Source organism: Hyperoodon ampullatus, assembly GCF_949752795.1.
Source record: "Hyperoodon ampullatus genome assembly, chromosome: 20".
Classification (NCBI taxonomy): Eukaryota; Metazoa; Chordata; class Mammalia; order Artiodactyla; family Ziphiidae; genus Hyperoodon; species Hyperoodon ampullatus.
In genome coordinates, this window is record NC_136933.1 from 23,149,574 (window position 1) to 23,166,972 (window position 17,399).

Sequence of the window (17,399 nt, forward strand, 5' to 3'; positions counted from 1 at the left end):
TGAGGTATCACCTCACACCAGTCAGAATGGCCATCAGCAAAAAATCTACAAACAATAAATGCTGGAGAGGGTGTGGAGAAAAGGCAACCCTCTTGCACTGTTGGTGGGAATGTAAATTGATACAGCCACTATGGAGAACAGTATGGAGCTTCCTTAAAAAAACTAAAAATAGAACTACCATACGACCCAGCAATCCCACTACTGGGCATATACTCTAAGAAAACCATAATTCAAAAAGAGTCATGTACCACAATGTCCATTGCAGCTCTATTTACAGTCGCCAGGACATGGAAGCAACCTAAGTATCCATCGACAGATGAATGGATAAAGAAGATGTGGCACATATATACAATGGAATATTACTCAGCAATAAAACGAAACGAAACTGAGTTATTTGTAGTGAGGTGGATGGACCTAGAGACTGTCATACGGAGTGAAGTAAGTCAGAAAGAGAAAAACAAATACCGTATGCTAACACATATGTATGGAATCTATTTTTTAAAAAATGGTTCTGGGGCCTCCCTGGTGGCGCAGTGGTTGAGAGTCCGCCTGCCGATGCAGGGGATACGGGTTCGTGCCCCGGTCCGGGAGGATCCCATGTGCCGCGGAGCGGCTGGGCCTGTGATCCATGGCCCCTGGGCCTGCGCGTCCGGAGCCTGTGCTCCGCAACGGGAGAGGCCACAGCAGTGGGAGGCCCGCGTACCGCAAAAAAAAAAAAAAAAAAAAAAAAAAAAAAAAAAAAAAAATGGTTCTGAACAACCTAGGGGCAGCACAGGAATAGAGATGCAGACGTAGGGTATGGACTTGAGGATACGGGGAGGGGGAAGGGTCAGCTGGGACGAAGTGAGAGAGTGGCATGGACATATATACACTACCAAATGTAAAATAGCTAGCTAGTGGGAAGCAGCTGCATAGCACAGGGAGATCAGCTCGGTGCTTTGTGACCACCTAGAGGGGTGGGATAGGGAGGGTGGAAGGGAGGGAGACGCAAGAGGGAGGAGATATGGGAACATATGTATATGTATAGCTGATTCACTTTGTTATAAAGCAGAAATTAACACACCATTGTAAAGAAATTATACTCCAATAAAGATGTTAAAAAGAGGGAGAGTGATGGGACTTGTAACCCGAAGCCTCCTTCAGCGTCCGCCCAAGAGGTCTGGGAGGCTGCGCCGGCCCGGTGCGCGTCTGTAAACTCCCGCGGGTCTGGCGCGTCTCTTTCTTCCAAAGTTGGAGCTCTCCTTGGTGGGAGGAGGCGGGGAGGAGGGGAGGTCAGTGACGTCACTGGGGAGCGGGGATAAAGCTCCCCGGCCGCGGTCCGGCGAGGACACTGCCCCAGGAGCAGAGTGGGCTGTTCCGCTCGGGGACACTCGTTGGGCCCCCGCTCCAGGAAGGCCGTGCCAGGAGGCACCATGCCCCAAAACGTGGTCCTGCCGGGCCCTGCGCCCTGGGGCTTCAGACTCTCGGGGGGCATAGACTTCAACCAGCCTTTGATCATCACCAGGGTAGGTGTTTTCCGTTCTTCTACTGAAAGTCGGGGACTCTGGCGTGCCGCGGGCCCCCTGGAGAGGCACTGGGGTGCGCTGGGTGGGGCCTCGGCTTCGGGTTCACGATTCGAGGGAGGACAGCACCTTGGCAAACTAGGTCTGGAGGATGCAGAGCAGCTTAGAGAATTAATCCAGTCAGTTCCAATGGTCTCTGTCTGCAACCTGTTGGCCTCCAGCAACTTTCCGAGGAGAGACGGACGGACGGCGCGGTTTCCCTGCGCTCAGAGAAGGCGAGGCTCCGCGGTGGGCTGCCTTCTCACCCTCCACTCCGGGTCTCCTTTCAGTAACAAATGAGATGGGGTCCAGAGAAGGAGAGACAGTGGTGGCTGTTTGTTGGAGAGAGACAGGCAACTGAGCGCTTTCCCTGTCTGGAGGAAAACTTCAGCAGGGCGCTGTTCGCAGGGCAAGACCTCGGCTGGCCAAGTTGGAGGCGCTCATATCAGCCTAGACAGGGACAATTTCACTTATCTGTATTCCTAGGTTTCCAGGCATTTTGAATAAATATTTTCCAAAGCTGGAACTTGGCTTAGAAATCATCATCTACAACTCAAACTACAAAGAAAATGTATCAGATAGTTTCGTTTACCTGATGGAGAACCATCCTCAGCCTAATAGCCCTGAATACTTGACCATCAAAGTCAAGCTTTCCTTACTTAATATTCTCTAAAGTATTGTCTAATTAAGAAAAAAGAAAATGGATACATCAGGATCTGTCGTCAGTAAATTTCTAGATGGTCTAGTTGATCTTTTTTCCAACATGTGTTTGTCTTAACAGAAAATTATTATTATTTCAATTATCACATATAAAGCCTATTAAACCTAATTTTAAAACATAAACTTTCAGAATATTTATACCTTTACTATGCTTTATGTTGTTCCTTACTGCTTATACTATATTTTATAAATGTATACTTTATAATCTGATACCCTCACATAGGCTTTGAACAAGGTAATACTTTTTAAATTCTGTTCTACTTACGAGTTCTAAGAATGAATGGCTTTTTATAATATCTCAAAACATGTATCCATGGAACAGATGCATACCATGGAACATTTCAAGCTTTGTTTTACATTTTTTGAAAACATATAAACATATCTGACATGTGTTTTCATATGAGACATGAAAACTTAACATACCCCAAAAATGTTCCTAAGTAAATTAGGCAGAAAATGGTTCAGTGACCTGGGCCAAGCAATGCCTTTTATGGATTTACCAAAGGAAACAGTTTCCATTATCTCTACGAATAAATATTTTTAAAGTTTCTGAAGTATAGTGTTCATTTGTTTACATTAAATGAAATAAGCTTTTGAATCCTTACAAAGGATAAACCATATTTATATTAAACCTTAAAGGAATAATTTTGTTACGGAAATCCTGTCAGTGATTTATAAAAGAAATATCTCACTATTACTGTGGAACATGTCAATATGATTAATCTTATGTTTGAAATGTTGAGTTGTTGACATTATAAACAGTGTTTATTTCAAAGCAGAACTTAACATTTTGCAGTTGACTGCAGGAGCCATCGGTAAATATATTTGATCTGATGACAGTTATTGTTTGGGAAGCCAATTCCGTTTGAATTTTTAACTCAACTAATTTGTATCACTCATATTGACACTTGGTTCAATAACAGTGCACGAACACATCTGATTATTTCATTTGACTATGGCTTTTCTCTTTAATTTAACTCAAGGAGAGCGGGTGAACTAAACTGTTTTGTATTCCAAGTGTACCCAAAGCCATTCACATAAATAGATTCTTGTTGAATAAATGAAAACATATTCATGTGAACGTTTTTGCCTTAGTGAACACCTAAGTGAGAGTATTTCCTCTGAAATTATAAGAATACTAAAAATCATTTGGAAAAAAGACTAAAAAATATTACACAAACATAATTATCAGTGTTGTAATTAGGTAGTAGAATAATTCTATTAATATTTTTATGCTGTGTTAAAAGGTAATGAATGAGGCTGTGTGTGTGTTAGTATACTCTTTTGCCTGCTATGTACTCTTCTAAGCCCTATGGATACACTCACTTAGATCTCACAATAATCCTATCAGAGCAGTAGTAGTAATATCCCTTTCTGCAGATGAGGAGAGTGAGGCTTCAAGAGATTCATTAACCTGTCCATGACCACAGGTGGCAGGGCAGAATTTGATGCAGGTCGACCTGCCTCCAAAGCCTGCATCCTGGAGCCCACACACGTGAAAGATTCTGCTTATTGTACAGATATCTCCAAACAGGCGTTTTGTGCCATGCAACTCATCACCTGGTCCTACTGACGCTACATCTTTAAGATCTACCACTTTCCTTTTTTTCTACCACTGTCCCCAGGCAAGGTTTCCTAATTTCACACCTAGCTGTTGTCTCCCCTCTCCAATTCACCCTGCATATTCTCACCAGCCATCTTTGAGATAGTTGCTGGTTGCTCCTATCTTCCCCATTCTTAAAAATCCTTCAGTGGCATCCACAGTTTATAGAGAATAAAATGTGTGGTCTGTAGCATGAAATTCATGGCTTTCACCCTCTCTGCCAGCTCAAGTTTTCAAGTCCATTTCCTCCCTCTCTTCCTCCTCTCTCCTTTCCTCCTCTCACTCCATAAATAGGTAGTGGTGCCCATACTCTGGACCACTTATGATTTCTGTAACATGGCTTTGCTCCTGCTATCATTTTTCTCCAGAATTCTCTTCCCCACCCACTCCACTGTCCTCTGTGCCTGTGGAAACCCATTCAAATACCACTTCTCCAGCCTTCTTCCAGGAGTCATCCATTTAATTACTGTAGCTCTTGACCTACAACCTCTCCTTATAACATGCCTTGTACCACAGAAGGTTGAGTACATCTGTATCCCACAGATGGAATGCTCCCCCCTCAGGGCAACAACTGGCAAATGTGGGGGCTGTTCAGTGCCAAGCACAGTACCTCATACAGGTCACAGAATACAAATAGACACAATATGAGTGAATAAATTGTTCACTTTTGACATAAATTTATTTTCAGAATAGGTGCAAACTGTGTCCTCAGAAGTATTCCACAATAAAGAAAAAGGAGAACTGTTTTATTGTTCATTGATTTGTCTGTTTTACATAAGTTCTTAAGCATACAAAGAATGAAAATGCCAATGCCTTCACTTAACACCACAAAAAAGTCCCATGAATGAGATACAGTCCTCAAGTCAATTAAATCAATTTTTGTCCTATAAGCAATGCCCTCCCCTCCCTTCCTCCCACTCTACAGAAGCAGATTATAGAAATGCTCCTTAGACCGTGGACCTCTGCCCCACCCTCTGCCGGGGGCAGGATTGACAAAGTAATTCTCTCCATCAGCTGAAATTACAATTCACAAAATTAGGACAAATGGTCCCCACCCTACAATTGTTTACCATCCAATTAACCAGCTGGGTGAAACTTTGTATCATAAAAAACATTAGAAGTAAGGTAAATCAAACACCAGACAATCTCAAAAAATTTTTTGAGCCATTGGTTGTGATACGATTTGTAGGAAAGCAGTTTCTAGGCAAGGGTGTGCTGTACTTCGTGCAATATGAATTTAAGTTTCGGATGTTCAGCATGCAGCAGGGTGTTGCTACTGCAAACACCATATACAACTGGCCTAGGCATTTCACAGGATAAAGTTTAAGGTTCACATCTCTAAGCGAGCAGCTGTTTTTTTTTCTGGCAAGAACATTCTAAGGAGTCTCTTTCTTTCTTAAATGTTTGGACCACCCAGAAGGTGGATCTACTATCACAGCCAAGTTACAGATGGTTTGTTTTCATAAATGGTCCAATTTGGAATAAAGCACAAGCCTCTTTTGTGTACACGATGTAAAACTACTGTACACATCTCATGCCACTATGTCCCTTCCCACTCAGTTCCTCTTCCCTCCTTTCTATACAGACCACACCCAGGATCAAGATCACTGTAACCGAGAATGCTATATATGGACTTGGGTACCAACATAGAAAATGTTAGTGTATTCTTAAGTTTTGTAGGCTTTAACACTGAATAGTACTTTAATATAAACTATATTTGAAATTTGAACTTTTAGAAAGAAATGTTTACAGTTGAATACAGTCTTTTTCCAGGTAGCCCTCTGTATCCTTGAGGGATTGGTTCCAGGACGCCCACTCCTCTATGCCCCCAACCCCCCCCAATGATACCAAAACCCCAGGATGCTCAAGTCTCTTATATAAAATGGTATTTGCATATAAACTAGGTACATCCTCCCCTATACTTTAAATCATCTCTAGATTATTTCTAATACCTAACGCAATGTAAATGCTATGTAAATAGTTGCCAGCATGTGGCAAGTTCAAGTTTTGCTTTTTGGAACTCCCTGGAATTTTTTTTCAAATATTTTCAACCCTTGGTTGGTTGAATCCTGGATGTGGAACCCACGGATTCAGAGGGGTGACTGTACTTAATTGTGTTTTGACAAAGATGTGTCTGCATGGAAGCGATGGTTCATCTGTTCCCAACATTCATACATCCCACAAGTACCTACTAAGAGCAGAAGGTATTGTATGTGGAAGGCACTGTGCGGGATACAGTCATCACTTAATGGGTTTCTACTCCCCTGAGAAGTTCATGTATCAGCAGAAGAGACATGAACACAAATGACCATGATACAACTTGTCCAGGATTCCATGAAAAAAGTATGGCTAAAGAGATGGGCGGAGTCAGGGGAGAGAGAGTGCCTGCAGGGGTGGCATTTTGGGATAGCAGAGGAGCTTGAGCTATAGAGTTAGACAGACCCACGAGGAATTTCAAATTTTCACTGGATGTGTGACCCTAAGCAAGTTTCTTATACTTTCTGAGCAACAGTTTTCTCATCTTAAAAGATACCAATACCAACAGTATAACAACACCATAATAGTTCTCACCTGTGGCTGCACATTAGCCTAACCCAGATAAGTTGAAAATACCCATGCCCAGGTGCTACTTGCAGCGATTCTGATTGAACTAGAAATGTAGACTGCAGCTACGTGCTGGAGGGCTTTTGATGCCAGGTGAGTTACTGAAGTTTATTTGCAGGCAATGGAGAACAACTGAACAATGGGATTTCTCATTATTTAGATCCACGCCCCACAGGACAGCCCTTCCGTATATACTTGTCTTGCTCCATAACTATTTCAACCATTTTTATTCTTAATATAGAAATCCCACCAGGGCGATATTCTGGACTTCCCTCGTGTTTCCCACAGTTAATAGGACATTGGTAGATGCTTTACCTGTGATTTAAGTTAGTATTTTCCAAATAAACCCAAGTAATAGGTTGATGTGAAAAACAGAAATCATCTTAAGGGACTTGTTAAAAACACAAATTCCCTAGTTCCTCTGGTGCAGCTTCTGTTTCGTGATTCCAGGCATCTGGATTGGACTGGAATCTTTATGTTAAGCAAAGATGCTCGGTGACCCTTCTAATGAGACAAGTTAGAAAACACGTGCTAAGTGATTGACAGCAGTACTATTTCCAATGATCTCTCGAATGCTTTTGACATTTGAGACCCTAATGAAACTGAAAAATGAAGAATCCACTGAAAAACTCTTGGCCTCATTTTAGCTCTCTCTTCTCATCATTTGGGAAAACGTTAAAAATAAACTGTGAGCAATAATATAAAGTAATATAAATAAACTGCAAAGAAATAATATAAAGTCATGCTGGAAAATAATACATTCTTATGATTAAACAGATAGTCTACCTTACTAAAACCAGGCCAGTTTAGTGGTCATTTGCTGATCACTATCCTCCCTGAACTTGAGAACTAAGAAGTGAAGGATCATGTTTTCTCCTTGTCTCTCATCCATTTCTCTACAGATTCTTTTCTTTCTTATCAACTCCTAATGTGGAGGTCCCAGGACATCAATCGCCAGGTTGAACGCAAAGTCAGAAGTTGGTTCTGGCATCACTATCGACCACTTTTCCTATATAACTAATGAAACCGCTGGTGACATAGCTGTACAACTGCAACCACCTTAGTGAGAAGCCACAGGTTCTCTGAAAAAGAGAAGCAGCCTTCTTTGTCCAGACTATCTTAGAGTTGTAATGATGAGAGTTATTAGAAAGAGCTTTGCAAATGTAATATTTTGCATAAATATAAAATAGTTATTAACTTCCATATTAACATTGTTAATAACATTTAGTAATATTCAGTATCTAAGTTCAGCATCCCAGATATCTCCGTTTAAAATTTATATAGACAGATACATACAACCCTACCTTCCACTCATCTGAACCAGAGCTAAGAAATAATGTTAGGCTCTTCTAAACCTAGATCGAGTATTATATATAAACCAAATTAAAGTATATTAGAAAAGCTAGGTGAGGCTTTAAAAGCAAACACATTGAGCCATGCTTTCTCATGTTTTAACTCAAAGAAAAGCATTTTGGTCTTAGAAGTTTAAAAATAGATGGTACTGATTTTGATGAACTATAGCTAGAGAAAATTAAAAGTTTGAGGTTATTTTTAGCACTGCAAGTCACACTGGGGATGGAAACTTTTATTCTTCTAACAGTTCTGAGTGTGGGAGAATTTCTAAATGGAAAAACATCTATGAAATGCCTCCTAAAAGCTGAGATGTAATAATCTTCAGTTGTCTTCACCCAGCCCCCATCATCTGTCCCTTCTGGAAATTATCACGATTGCTACAGTGAGGTGATCACAGACATGAAATGAGTACAATAAACATTTTAGTGATGAGACTGAAGATCTAGGACCCATGAGAATTTGTCATTTTAGCAATTTTATTCATTTATATGAATCTTGGATCTCTCTTAGAGCCACAGAGTTAAATCGAATCGATGACTAGATTAAGCAGAGACGAAAAATGAATTAATGACTGATCCTCAAGTTAAACGTTAGGAATGATCTAGTTTATTCCTGGAGCAGTTTGAGGTTTAAGTCAAGTTCTACATATTATTCTGATCTAAACAGTGGGAACTTGCAAAAGGAACAATGACAGGTTGACATTAATAGCCGTAATCTTTGGGTATATAAGGACTAGTTATTTTTGTTTCACAAGTTCTGATTTAAATGTCCATTTCATTCATTTTTCAAGTAATTATCCATCAATTCCAAACACTGAGTATACACTGTGAAGCATTAGGAATATACATAATATTATAGATATCCTCAAGAACTTCCAGTTGGGAAAACAGACACTACACAAGTAAATAAACAAACATGAAAGTACAAACTGTCTTCATAAAGGAAAACAACAGGGTGTAACAGTGGAGAATGATGGGGAGGGGGCTGGAGAAACTACGTCAGATGTCTGGGGAGGTCTCTCTGAGAACATGACATTTAAGCCTAAACCAAAAGGAGGAGAAGAAGCAACCGGGTGAAGAGTCGGGGGAAGCATTTCAGGAGCAAGTTAACAGTGTGCACAAAGCCCAGAAGAGGGTGCAAGCTTGGCCTATTTGAGGAATTAAAAGGAAATCGGACTAGCTGTAGAGCAGCGGATTGGGAGGGGCGGAGGAGCGAGAATGGTGTGAGATGATGTTAGAGAAGTAGGCAGGGTGAGACCGGGTGAGGACTATTACGCAGTTGTAAATAGTTGGGATTTACCCAGAAAAACTGGGAGTAGGTATACCCATCAAAACAATCATCGCCTTTAACTGTATACTCAACATGTTTTTGTTGAAATAATTTGAAATATCTGAAATAATTTCAGATATGCCACTTTCTAAACATTTAACAACCATATTTTTCTCATATCATTTCTCATATCATTTCCCCCCTTATCATTTCTCATATCATTCCCCACCTCCCCTCCAAAAAAGAAACCCACGTGGATTTCTCGTACACTGCATAAGGTTAAATCTTGCTTTTTTTTTTTTTACCTAGTTTGACAAACTCTGCTAAAAAACAGAACGTGATGTGTTTTTAGGCCATTTACATATAATGTAATTACTGGTATGGTTTAATTAAAAGCTACCATCTTGTTAGTTGTTTTCTATTTGTTCCATCTGTTCTTCATTCATGGAGAAGAGACTGTGAGTAGATACAAACTTCTCTTGTATCTGTGGTTCCCACGGGTTCTAGACTCTCAATGCTTAACTCATACTTGGCCTTTAGCAATTTGTTCATAATTTTAGCTAAACTCTTCTTAACAAATAGTGCATTTGGCCCCATCTTCCTCCATGCTCTGGTACAGGTGAGCCCATGCTTGTCTTTCCTTGGAGACTCCCGTCTTCCCTTAGATTCCAAGCTAGTTGGTTGCCCTGCAACTTCAGCTCTCTGAAGAGTCCACGAAAAGTCATAATTTTGCATATTATTTGGCTTCTTCTTGTTAATACAAGAGTGATTCTCTTTCCAGCTTTCTGTATCCCAGGTGCATTATAGGGATGCTAAAGTAGTTTCAGTTCAAATATTAAGGCTCCCCAGATGTAGTAAAGTTCTATTCCCAAATAGAGAGTTCTGGGTGACAAAAAATCCTAAGAAACAAATTATTTTCTTTAAAGCAAAGAAAATATGATCCGAACAGGGAGTTATGGAAGATATTTTAAAAGAGAATCAGAGATGTCATGATGGAGGAAATGTGGTTAGTAAGAAACAAAATTATTTCACATAATGGGAAAATAGAAATAGCACAACTGATCAATTAAGAGTTATTTTAAGTGAGATTTAATATGTCCTGCCCAGTGAAGCATCTAAAATGTTACCAAGGTGAAATATAAACGTTGGGCACAAAACTCAAGATGCTGCAGGGTGTTGATTTTAAATGTGCGATGATTTCTTCCAGATTACTCCAGGAAGCAAGGCGGCAGCTGCCAACCTGTGTCCCGGAGATGTCATCCTGGCTATTGATGGCTTCGGTACTGAGTCCATGACTCATGCTGATGCACAGGACAGGATTAAAGCAGCAGCACACCATCTGTGTCTCAAAATTGACAGGTGCTCTTTAATTAATGGTGTTAAAATTTGATCTGTTTTGCAGAAGAACCTGAACCAGAAGTATAAATGATTTCATCTTCCCAGTGAGAAGGAGTATCGAGGACCCAGAATTTTGACTGGCTTTTTTTTAACGTATCAGCCACTTTGGTCTGTTCTTCACTGAAGTCAGTCAATCTAGTGGCTGTTAACAAAGGATTTCTAAAAGAATCCTCTGGAATGTCAGAATAATGAAAGAGGCTAAAATAACTTTTTTCCTGTACTAACGCAGTTAGTTGACCATGAAAATTGAACCATTTAAGGTATTGGCCGCATAAACACCGAACAGCATGTCCAGTTATACTGCTATTCTAAACACGGTAGAGAACATGGAGTGGAATTTAGAGATGCTCCTAAAAGAATCTCGTGCTTGCCAAGATATGATCATGTTAAAATCTGGTTGCTAATATCCTGTATGCTATTGGCTGTTTTGTACTGAATTCAGCCCAGAAGAATCCCACAAGGTACATGAAGGTTTTAGACAATGAGACATTTCTGACCAAAAACAACATTAGGAAATTGATCTATTGCCATCAGACTCGTGATCTGAAACTGAATTGAGAAAATAATGATTTGTTATAGTGGTCGTTAGCATGTGTGTTTATCCTCTTGCTGTTGTATTCACACTTTTCCCTGCTGTGGTCCAAAGGCACAATCAGTCAGCCAATCTGTCATTTCACGAGGTGAAATTGACTCTTTCCCTATCTATGCATAACCTGTGTTCCTGCCAAGCACATAGTCCCGTAGGAGCCACATGATCCCAAGTAGATACATGAGAAGCGTTGGACAAAGCACATTTCCTTGATGCCAACAGCAAATCCACCTGGCAAATCATTCACTGCCTCCTGTGGTGCCCCAGGTAGGACAGGAAGGAAGTTGAGGAGATCTAGGGATCTAGTTTGTCCTGTGGTCATCTGCAGGGTGTGCCTCCAGAATCTCCCTGTCCTGTACTGCTTCCCACATACACTGGAGACCCACTTTCTCCAGACACTGTACAATGTCCTCGCCTTAGTAAAGGTTGCTACAATCAAATCCCATAGGCTGGGTGGCTTAAGCAACAAACATTTACTTCTCATAGTTATGGAGGCTGGAAGTCCAAGGTCAGGGAGCCAGCATGGTCGGGTTCTCGGTGAGAGCCCGCTTCCTGGTCATGTCCTCACGTGGCCTTCTTTGGTGCATTCACACAGAGAGGGAAGAGACCTCATGCCTCTTCTTTTCATAAGGTCACTAATCCCACCATGAGAGCCCTACTCTAATGATTTAATCTAACCCTAGTTACCTCCCAAAGACCCCACCTCCAAAGGCCATCACACTGGGGATTAGGATTTCAACATTTGAACCTGGGGTGTGGGGTGAGGACACAAACATTCAGTCCACGGCAGTCCTCCAAGCAATTGTGATCCATTCAAGTCTTCCCAGAAGTACACTAAAAACATAAGACTAATTCACTAAGACAATACAGGATAATGAGCAAGGAATATTGCTTTTGCTCAAAGTATCAAGGGTTGTTGGTATTTTCAGAAACATAGGAAATTAAAGTATACTAAAACTAGAAGTACCATTAGAATTTGCGGTTTACAAACGTTGTTTTTATTTACAGGGCGGAAACTCGCTTATGGTCTCCACAGGTAACTGAAGATGGAAAGGCTCATCCTTTCAAAATCAACTTAGAATCAGAACCACAGGTATGAATTTTGGAGTAAATAATGTTCACATTATGTTTCCTTTTAAATGATGTGGATACCTTCCAAGAGGGAAAAGTGGCAAATATTTAAAAAACTGGAATAAGCCACCTGATGAAGTGGTTGTCTTTACTCTCCGAGATTAATTTATATTATCCGTGTCTTCTTACATTAAGAAAGAAAGAGAAGTATGCCTAGGCAAACACCTTGTTAAAAGACAAATATGTTCTCATGAGGAAAAAGTCAGCTATATCTGTGTATAGTCCACTTACTTTTTCATTTTTTATGATGAGCATCTGCCAAATGACCATGAGGTAATCCAAGAAATTTAAGATGTTAACACAAAGCAAAACAAAAATAGGGTCAACCATTTGAAACAGGTGTCTCTAATCTTATAGTTATTGTGAACTTCAATTCCTCAAGGTCTTCACCCAGCTCTTATGTTACATCCTTCTTTAATTATCAGTTCTGGCATTCTATAATTAAGTTTACTCTAGGAGAAGAGTTTTGCGTTATGTAATCATGATGATATGCTGCCTGGGCTGCTGAATTACAAAAGATAAAGGATTTTCCCTTCAGGCAACTCTATATAATGAGCTAAATTAATCTAATAATCTGATGCTTATCCATGTCTACTTTCAAAACCTCCAAAAAACTGCAATTAAACCAACCCTCAATTGTGCTATATGGGAAATGTAATCAAGAAAAGGATTTTAGAACCTCTGCTTGGTCAGCAGCTCCCCAAGTTTAATGAGACAGAGATATATAAATCAAATATCCCTTTTTAAACAAGTATCCCTACTAAACTGATTAGATATTCCCAAAGTGTAGTTTTTCTATATATCTAATGAAAACGAACTGAAAGTATATTTATAATCTATGCTTCAGCAAGATTTCCCCTTTCAGGACCATCAACTCCTGAATTTGTCCTTCAAGTTTTCCATTTACCACCATAAGCCCCCATTCATTTTACTCTTGGTAAAAACGTGGAGAGTCCATATGTACATGTGTCTCATAGAGCTTCTAAAGATTTAAATAAAATAATATAGAAAAAGAACTTGGCACAGTGAACTGCTCTCAGAGATGTTCAGTTAAGTGGGTGCTCTCATTATCGCTGGGCATGACACCCCTCCCACCAGCCTGTGACCAGAAGGCCTCCTGGCCTTTCTTGACAGTGAGATAGAAGGCGGCGCAGAGCTCCCTGGAGACCCGGAATGTCTTCCTCATCAGTATCCAAGGGTCATTACAAACTACTTTGGATTAAAACCTTATTTTCAGTTAAAATAAAACCCCCACCCCAACCCCAGGAGAAAAAAACATACTAAGTAGTCTAACTTTTAGAGGGAATGAGTTTGTTAGATCCTTGTCCTAGACTTTGATTGGAGGGAAGGTAGAGCCTGAGCCTAAAAATCACTAAAAGCAAAAGGAGGATAAAACAGGCCCCAAAGGGAGTGAGCAGGATATGGAATATTCAAGAAGGCGGAACCGGTCTGTCTATTCTCCTTACTCTGAGTCCCCCAGGCATGGCACACAGCAGGTGCTCACTAAATAGCTGACAAGTGAATGAAAGGAACTGGAGGCCCTAAAGATAAACTTCATTCGAACACCACAGTCCTGGGAACCAACTCTCAGACTGGTGTTCTACTGCCACCCCCAGGGGCTGCACGCGAGGCAAAGAAATCACGAAAGCTGAGGGGGATATTTAGGTCAGGTAAGAGTGCCGCTCTTCAGGGTAGGTGAGTAAAAGGTAAAATGGACGAGACAGGTAATCAATGTGGTGAGAAGCGCTCTGCATGCTGATGGTGGCTTACCCCAACATCCAAGGTGGGTGGGTGAATAATGTCTCTAATCGACATCTTCCTGATAGAAGAAAGACTGCAAGAAGGAATAAGAACAAAGTTCTCCAGGCAGAGCTGTCACCTGTAGACAGCCCTTGGCAGGAATGCCCAAGCCTACCTGCCTCCTGAAACCCTCAGTAACTCATCATTTAAGAGGCAACACACGAGAAAGAGATCACGTGGTGCTTTAAAAGACAGAAAAGGGAAATTTAAGGCTCACGTACACGCATATATTGACCTCCCCAACCTCTCATCATCACTAGGACAAACCACACAGAATTCTGAGTTTCCTTTTTCCATATAGAGCAGCGGTCCCCAACCTTTTTGGCACCAGGGACCAGTTTCGTGGAAGACAATTTTTCCATGGACGGCGGGGGCGGGGGGGATGCTTCAGACGGTAATGCGAGCGATGGGGAGCGTCAGATGAAGCTTCGCGCACGTCCGCCGCTCACCTCCTGCTGTGCGGCCCGGTTCCTAACAGGTACTGGTCGGTGGCCTGGGGACTGGGGACCCCTGATATAGAGTACACATCCAAAATTGTACTGCACCCTTTTGCACATTTCCATTCACAATTTCTCCTAATTTTTGAAACCCGGTTTCATCAATACAAGATGCTAAGATATGGGACCAACTACACATATTTGACCAAAGTACCAAATCTCCAGTGATCCCTGATCATGTTGCAGCGCCCACTCTGGCATGTGGGTGACTCAGCAAGTATGTATTTTATTAAGCACAGGGTGAGCTTAGAGCACGCATGATTGGAGCCTGTGTTTTGCTAACATCTCTCCAGAATTGGAGTTTTCAAGGCAATTGTCTGAGCTTTACTCTAGAAGAGGCCCCTTTTGCAGATCTAGGAGTATTAATTTATGACTATGGTTATTCTAAGAATTAATTTTAAAAGATAATCCAGATCTTAAATACTCTGGCCTCTTGTCAATCATTTATTAGCCCATGTGTCCTGAATTTTGGGGTCAGACAGTATGGATATTTATGATACTGCAAAGGGGGAAAAGATAAAGAATGAGATAGGTTTAAAAAAAAAAGGTGAGGATTGGGTGAAGAGCTACAGAAGTCAGTCAGATGGAGCTTTTGAACATTCCATTAGTTTGAGTCATGACTAATTTCTTACTTGCACCCTCTCCAAGAGGTGGGTGTTTGAAGGGCTCAGAGATAGGGACCATTTCAGTTCTTCCCCTAAAGGACCAAAATATTCCTGCCCCTTACGAACCTCAGGCCAGATTTATGCATGACCAGTTCACATAACTTGGCACTTCAGGACATTCCCCGCAAAATATAGCTAAATTTCAGCATAACCTCTCCTATCTGAAAATCCTATAGTACAAACTAGAACAAACTGCACTGATAAATATCAAACAGTGAATTTAACTTGTAGACTGAGATTGGAGAAAGGCTAAACTGTGGTTATGTTTGTATTCTTTTTTTTTTTTTAATTAATACAAAGCTATGCAAAGAGATGTCTTTTCTTTCTACAAATAAAGCAACCCCTTCTGGACAACAAAGGTGTGTCAGTCTGAAAAAAAAATACCGTTAAATGTTTAAAATGCCATCGTATATGAGGGGATTCCCTGGCACTCCAGTGGTTAGGACTCCGCGCTCTCACAGCCAAGGGCCCGGGTTCAATCCCTGGTCAGGAAACTAGGACCCCACAAGCCACGCGGTGCGGCCAAAAAATAAATAAATAAAATAAAGTAAAATAAAATAAAATGCCATCTTATATGAATAGTAAAATGCCATTGAGCGATACAATATTTGAGCTCTTGTTTCTCAACCCAAGTCAAACTTCTATTGTAAATTATCCGACCTCTGCTATTGGACTTAAATACTATTTTTCATTTTAAAAGCAATATATAGTCTTTGGGGAAAAACACCCATTACATCCTACCATCCGAGTACAGCCATAAATAATAAAATGTTAGTGTATTTTTTCCAGTTTTTTTTCCCCTAGGAATAGGTTTAGGCTTTAGGGACTTTTTCTGACACAGTTATAGTAATAATGATACAAAATTTTAATATCTAGATTTTTCCATGTTTCCGTGCTATTATTAAATAGCTAAATTTTGGTTTTATGAATTTAGACTTGAATCTTAGGCTTAAAAGAAACTTTAGAGGTTGTTTAGATCAACCCCCGGCCATTGGATAAACTCCTTCCAGACAGTCCTGAACATGGCCTATGAGCAGGTGCATTTTTCTATACAACGCATTGCTCTAGAGAAAAGGTATGTGCTAGAGTTCTCTGTCCTTCTTCAAAGCTTATATTCTCCAATAAAACATTACCCTCATCTTTGTTTAATATTCGCTGAACAATTCAAAGTTATAATGAAGTTACCACAAGGCAGGAAAGATACTTTTCAGAAATAAAAATGCTGTTTTCTAAATGAGAAAGGATTGTATCCTTTCCATAAAAGATTTGATAATAAAGACATACTATATGCACAATCAAGTGGGGTATGGGTTGAAATTGTCATATTTTCATGAAATAACTTTATTCTACAATGTTTTCATAACTGGACGGCAGCCTATACAAAACAAATTTTCATAAAATCCCCATTTCCCCAAACTCTTCCCCAATGAGATATGGGGAACACTTGAAACAGATCACTGAAGAAAAAATAATTATAAGGGTGGCTTTATTTTTCATTTAAGCAGTGAGCATGAGGAGGGGGGTAGAGATTGTTCATAAATTCCAAACATGATAAAATATCATCATTTACTCAGTGTGGCTTGATCAAATATATGATCACTTGACATAGTTTCCCTCATTTCACAGGCATTTTTTTCTTATAAATAAATAGATCTGTATATTATCACACATGTATCAAACATGTTGTATCTGTTGGAGCTGGTTATTGTCTCAGTTCTCAGACCAAATGTTTATCCAAGTAAGAAACTGAAAGGTGAACTGTCTTTGAATGACATCATTGCTGAGGTCATTTCAAGGATGTGGGAGATTGCTGTCAAGAGGTGCATATTCTCCCAATGGCAGCGGATCTCTGTCAAGTTACTTAGCTTTGATTCTGGCAGCTCTAGCATTCCATTAATTCAGAATATTACTCCTTAATATGAGCTCCTAACATTTAAAAATAATATTTAAAAATCTAATTAACTGCAATGATTATTTGTTGAATTCTTAAGACATAAGAATCATTTAGATGCTTTTGTCTGAGTAGAATAAACACAAGAGCTGGACTCTATTAACTGCTACATAATTTTTTTTACTAGTATTTTCCATTACTAATGATTTTCCAGGAAAATATAAAAAGGAATTAAAGTGGAATAGCAAACTTCCCGTTGGTTTTGTCTTTTGATTCTGTTTGACCATCAACAATGATGTAAGACTTGGATAGAATGTTGCCTCTCTGCGCCATATTTA

The 17,399-nt window shown here is 40.2% G+C and overlaps 1 protein-coding gene across 4 annotated transcripts in view; it reads left to right on the forward strand.

Annotated features, from left to right (window-relative positions):
• Positions 1–1,412: 1,412 nt before the first annotated feature.
• Positions 1,413–17,399, forward strand: part of PDLIM3 (PDZ and LIM domain 3) — a gene marked incomplete at both ends in the record, with an annotated part of 29,251 nt that continues 13,264 nt past the window's right edge. For 3 of the 4 annotated variants that reach the window (XM_079726723.1, XM_079726722.1, XM_079726724.1), the window contains 3 exons: positions 1,413–1,505; positions 10,298–10,449; positions 12,086–12,170. In XM_079726723.1, the coding sequence (XP_079582849.1) occupies positions 1,413–1,505; positions 10,298–10,449; positions 12,086–12,170 (330 nt within the window). The remainder of the gene's footprint in view (positions 1,506–10,297; positions 10,450–12,085; positions 12,171–17,399) is intronic. The other variant, XM_079726725.1, reaches the window with a different exon arrangement.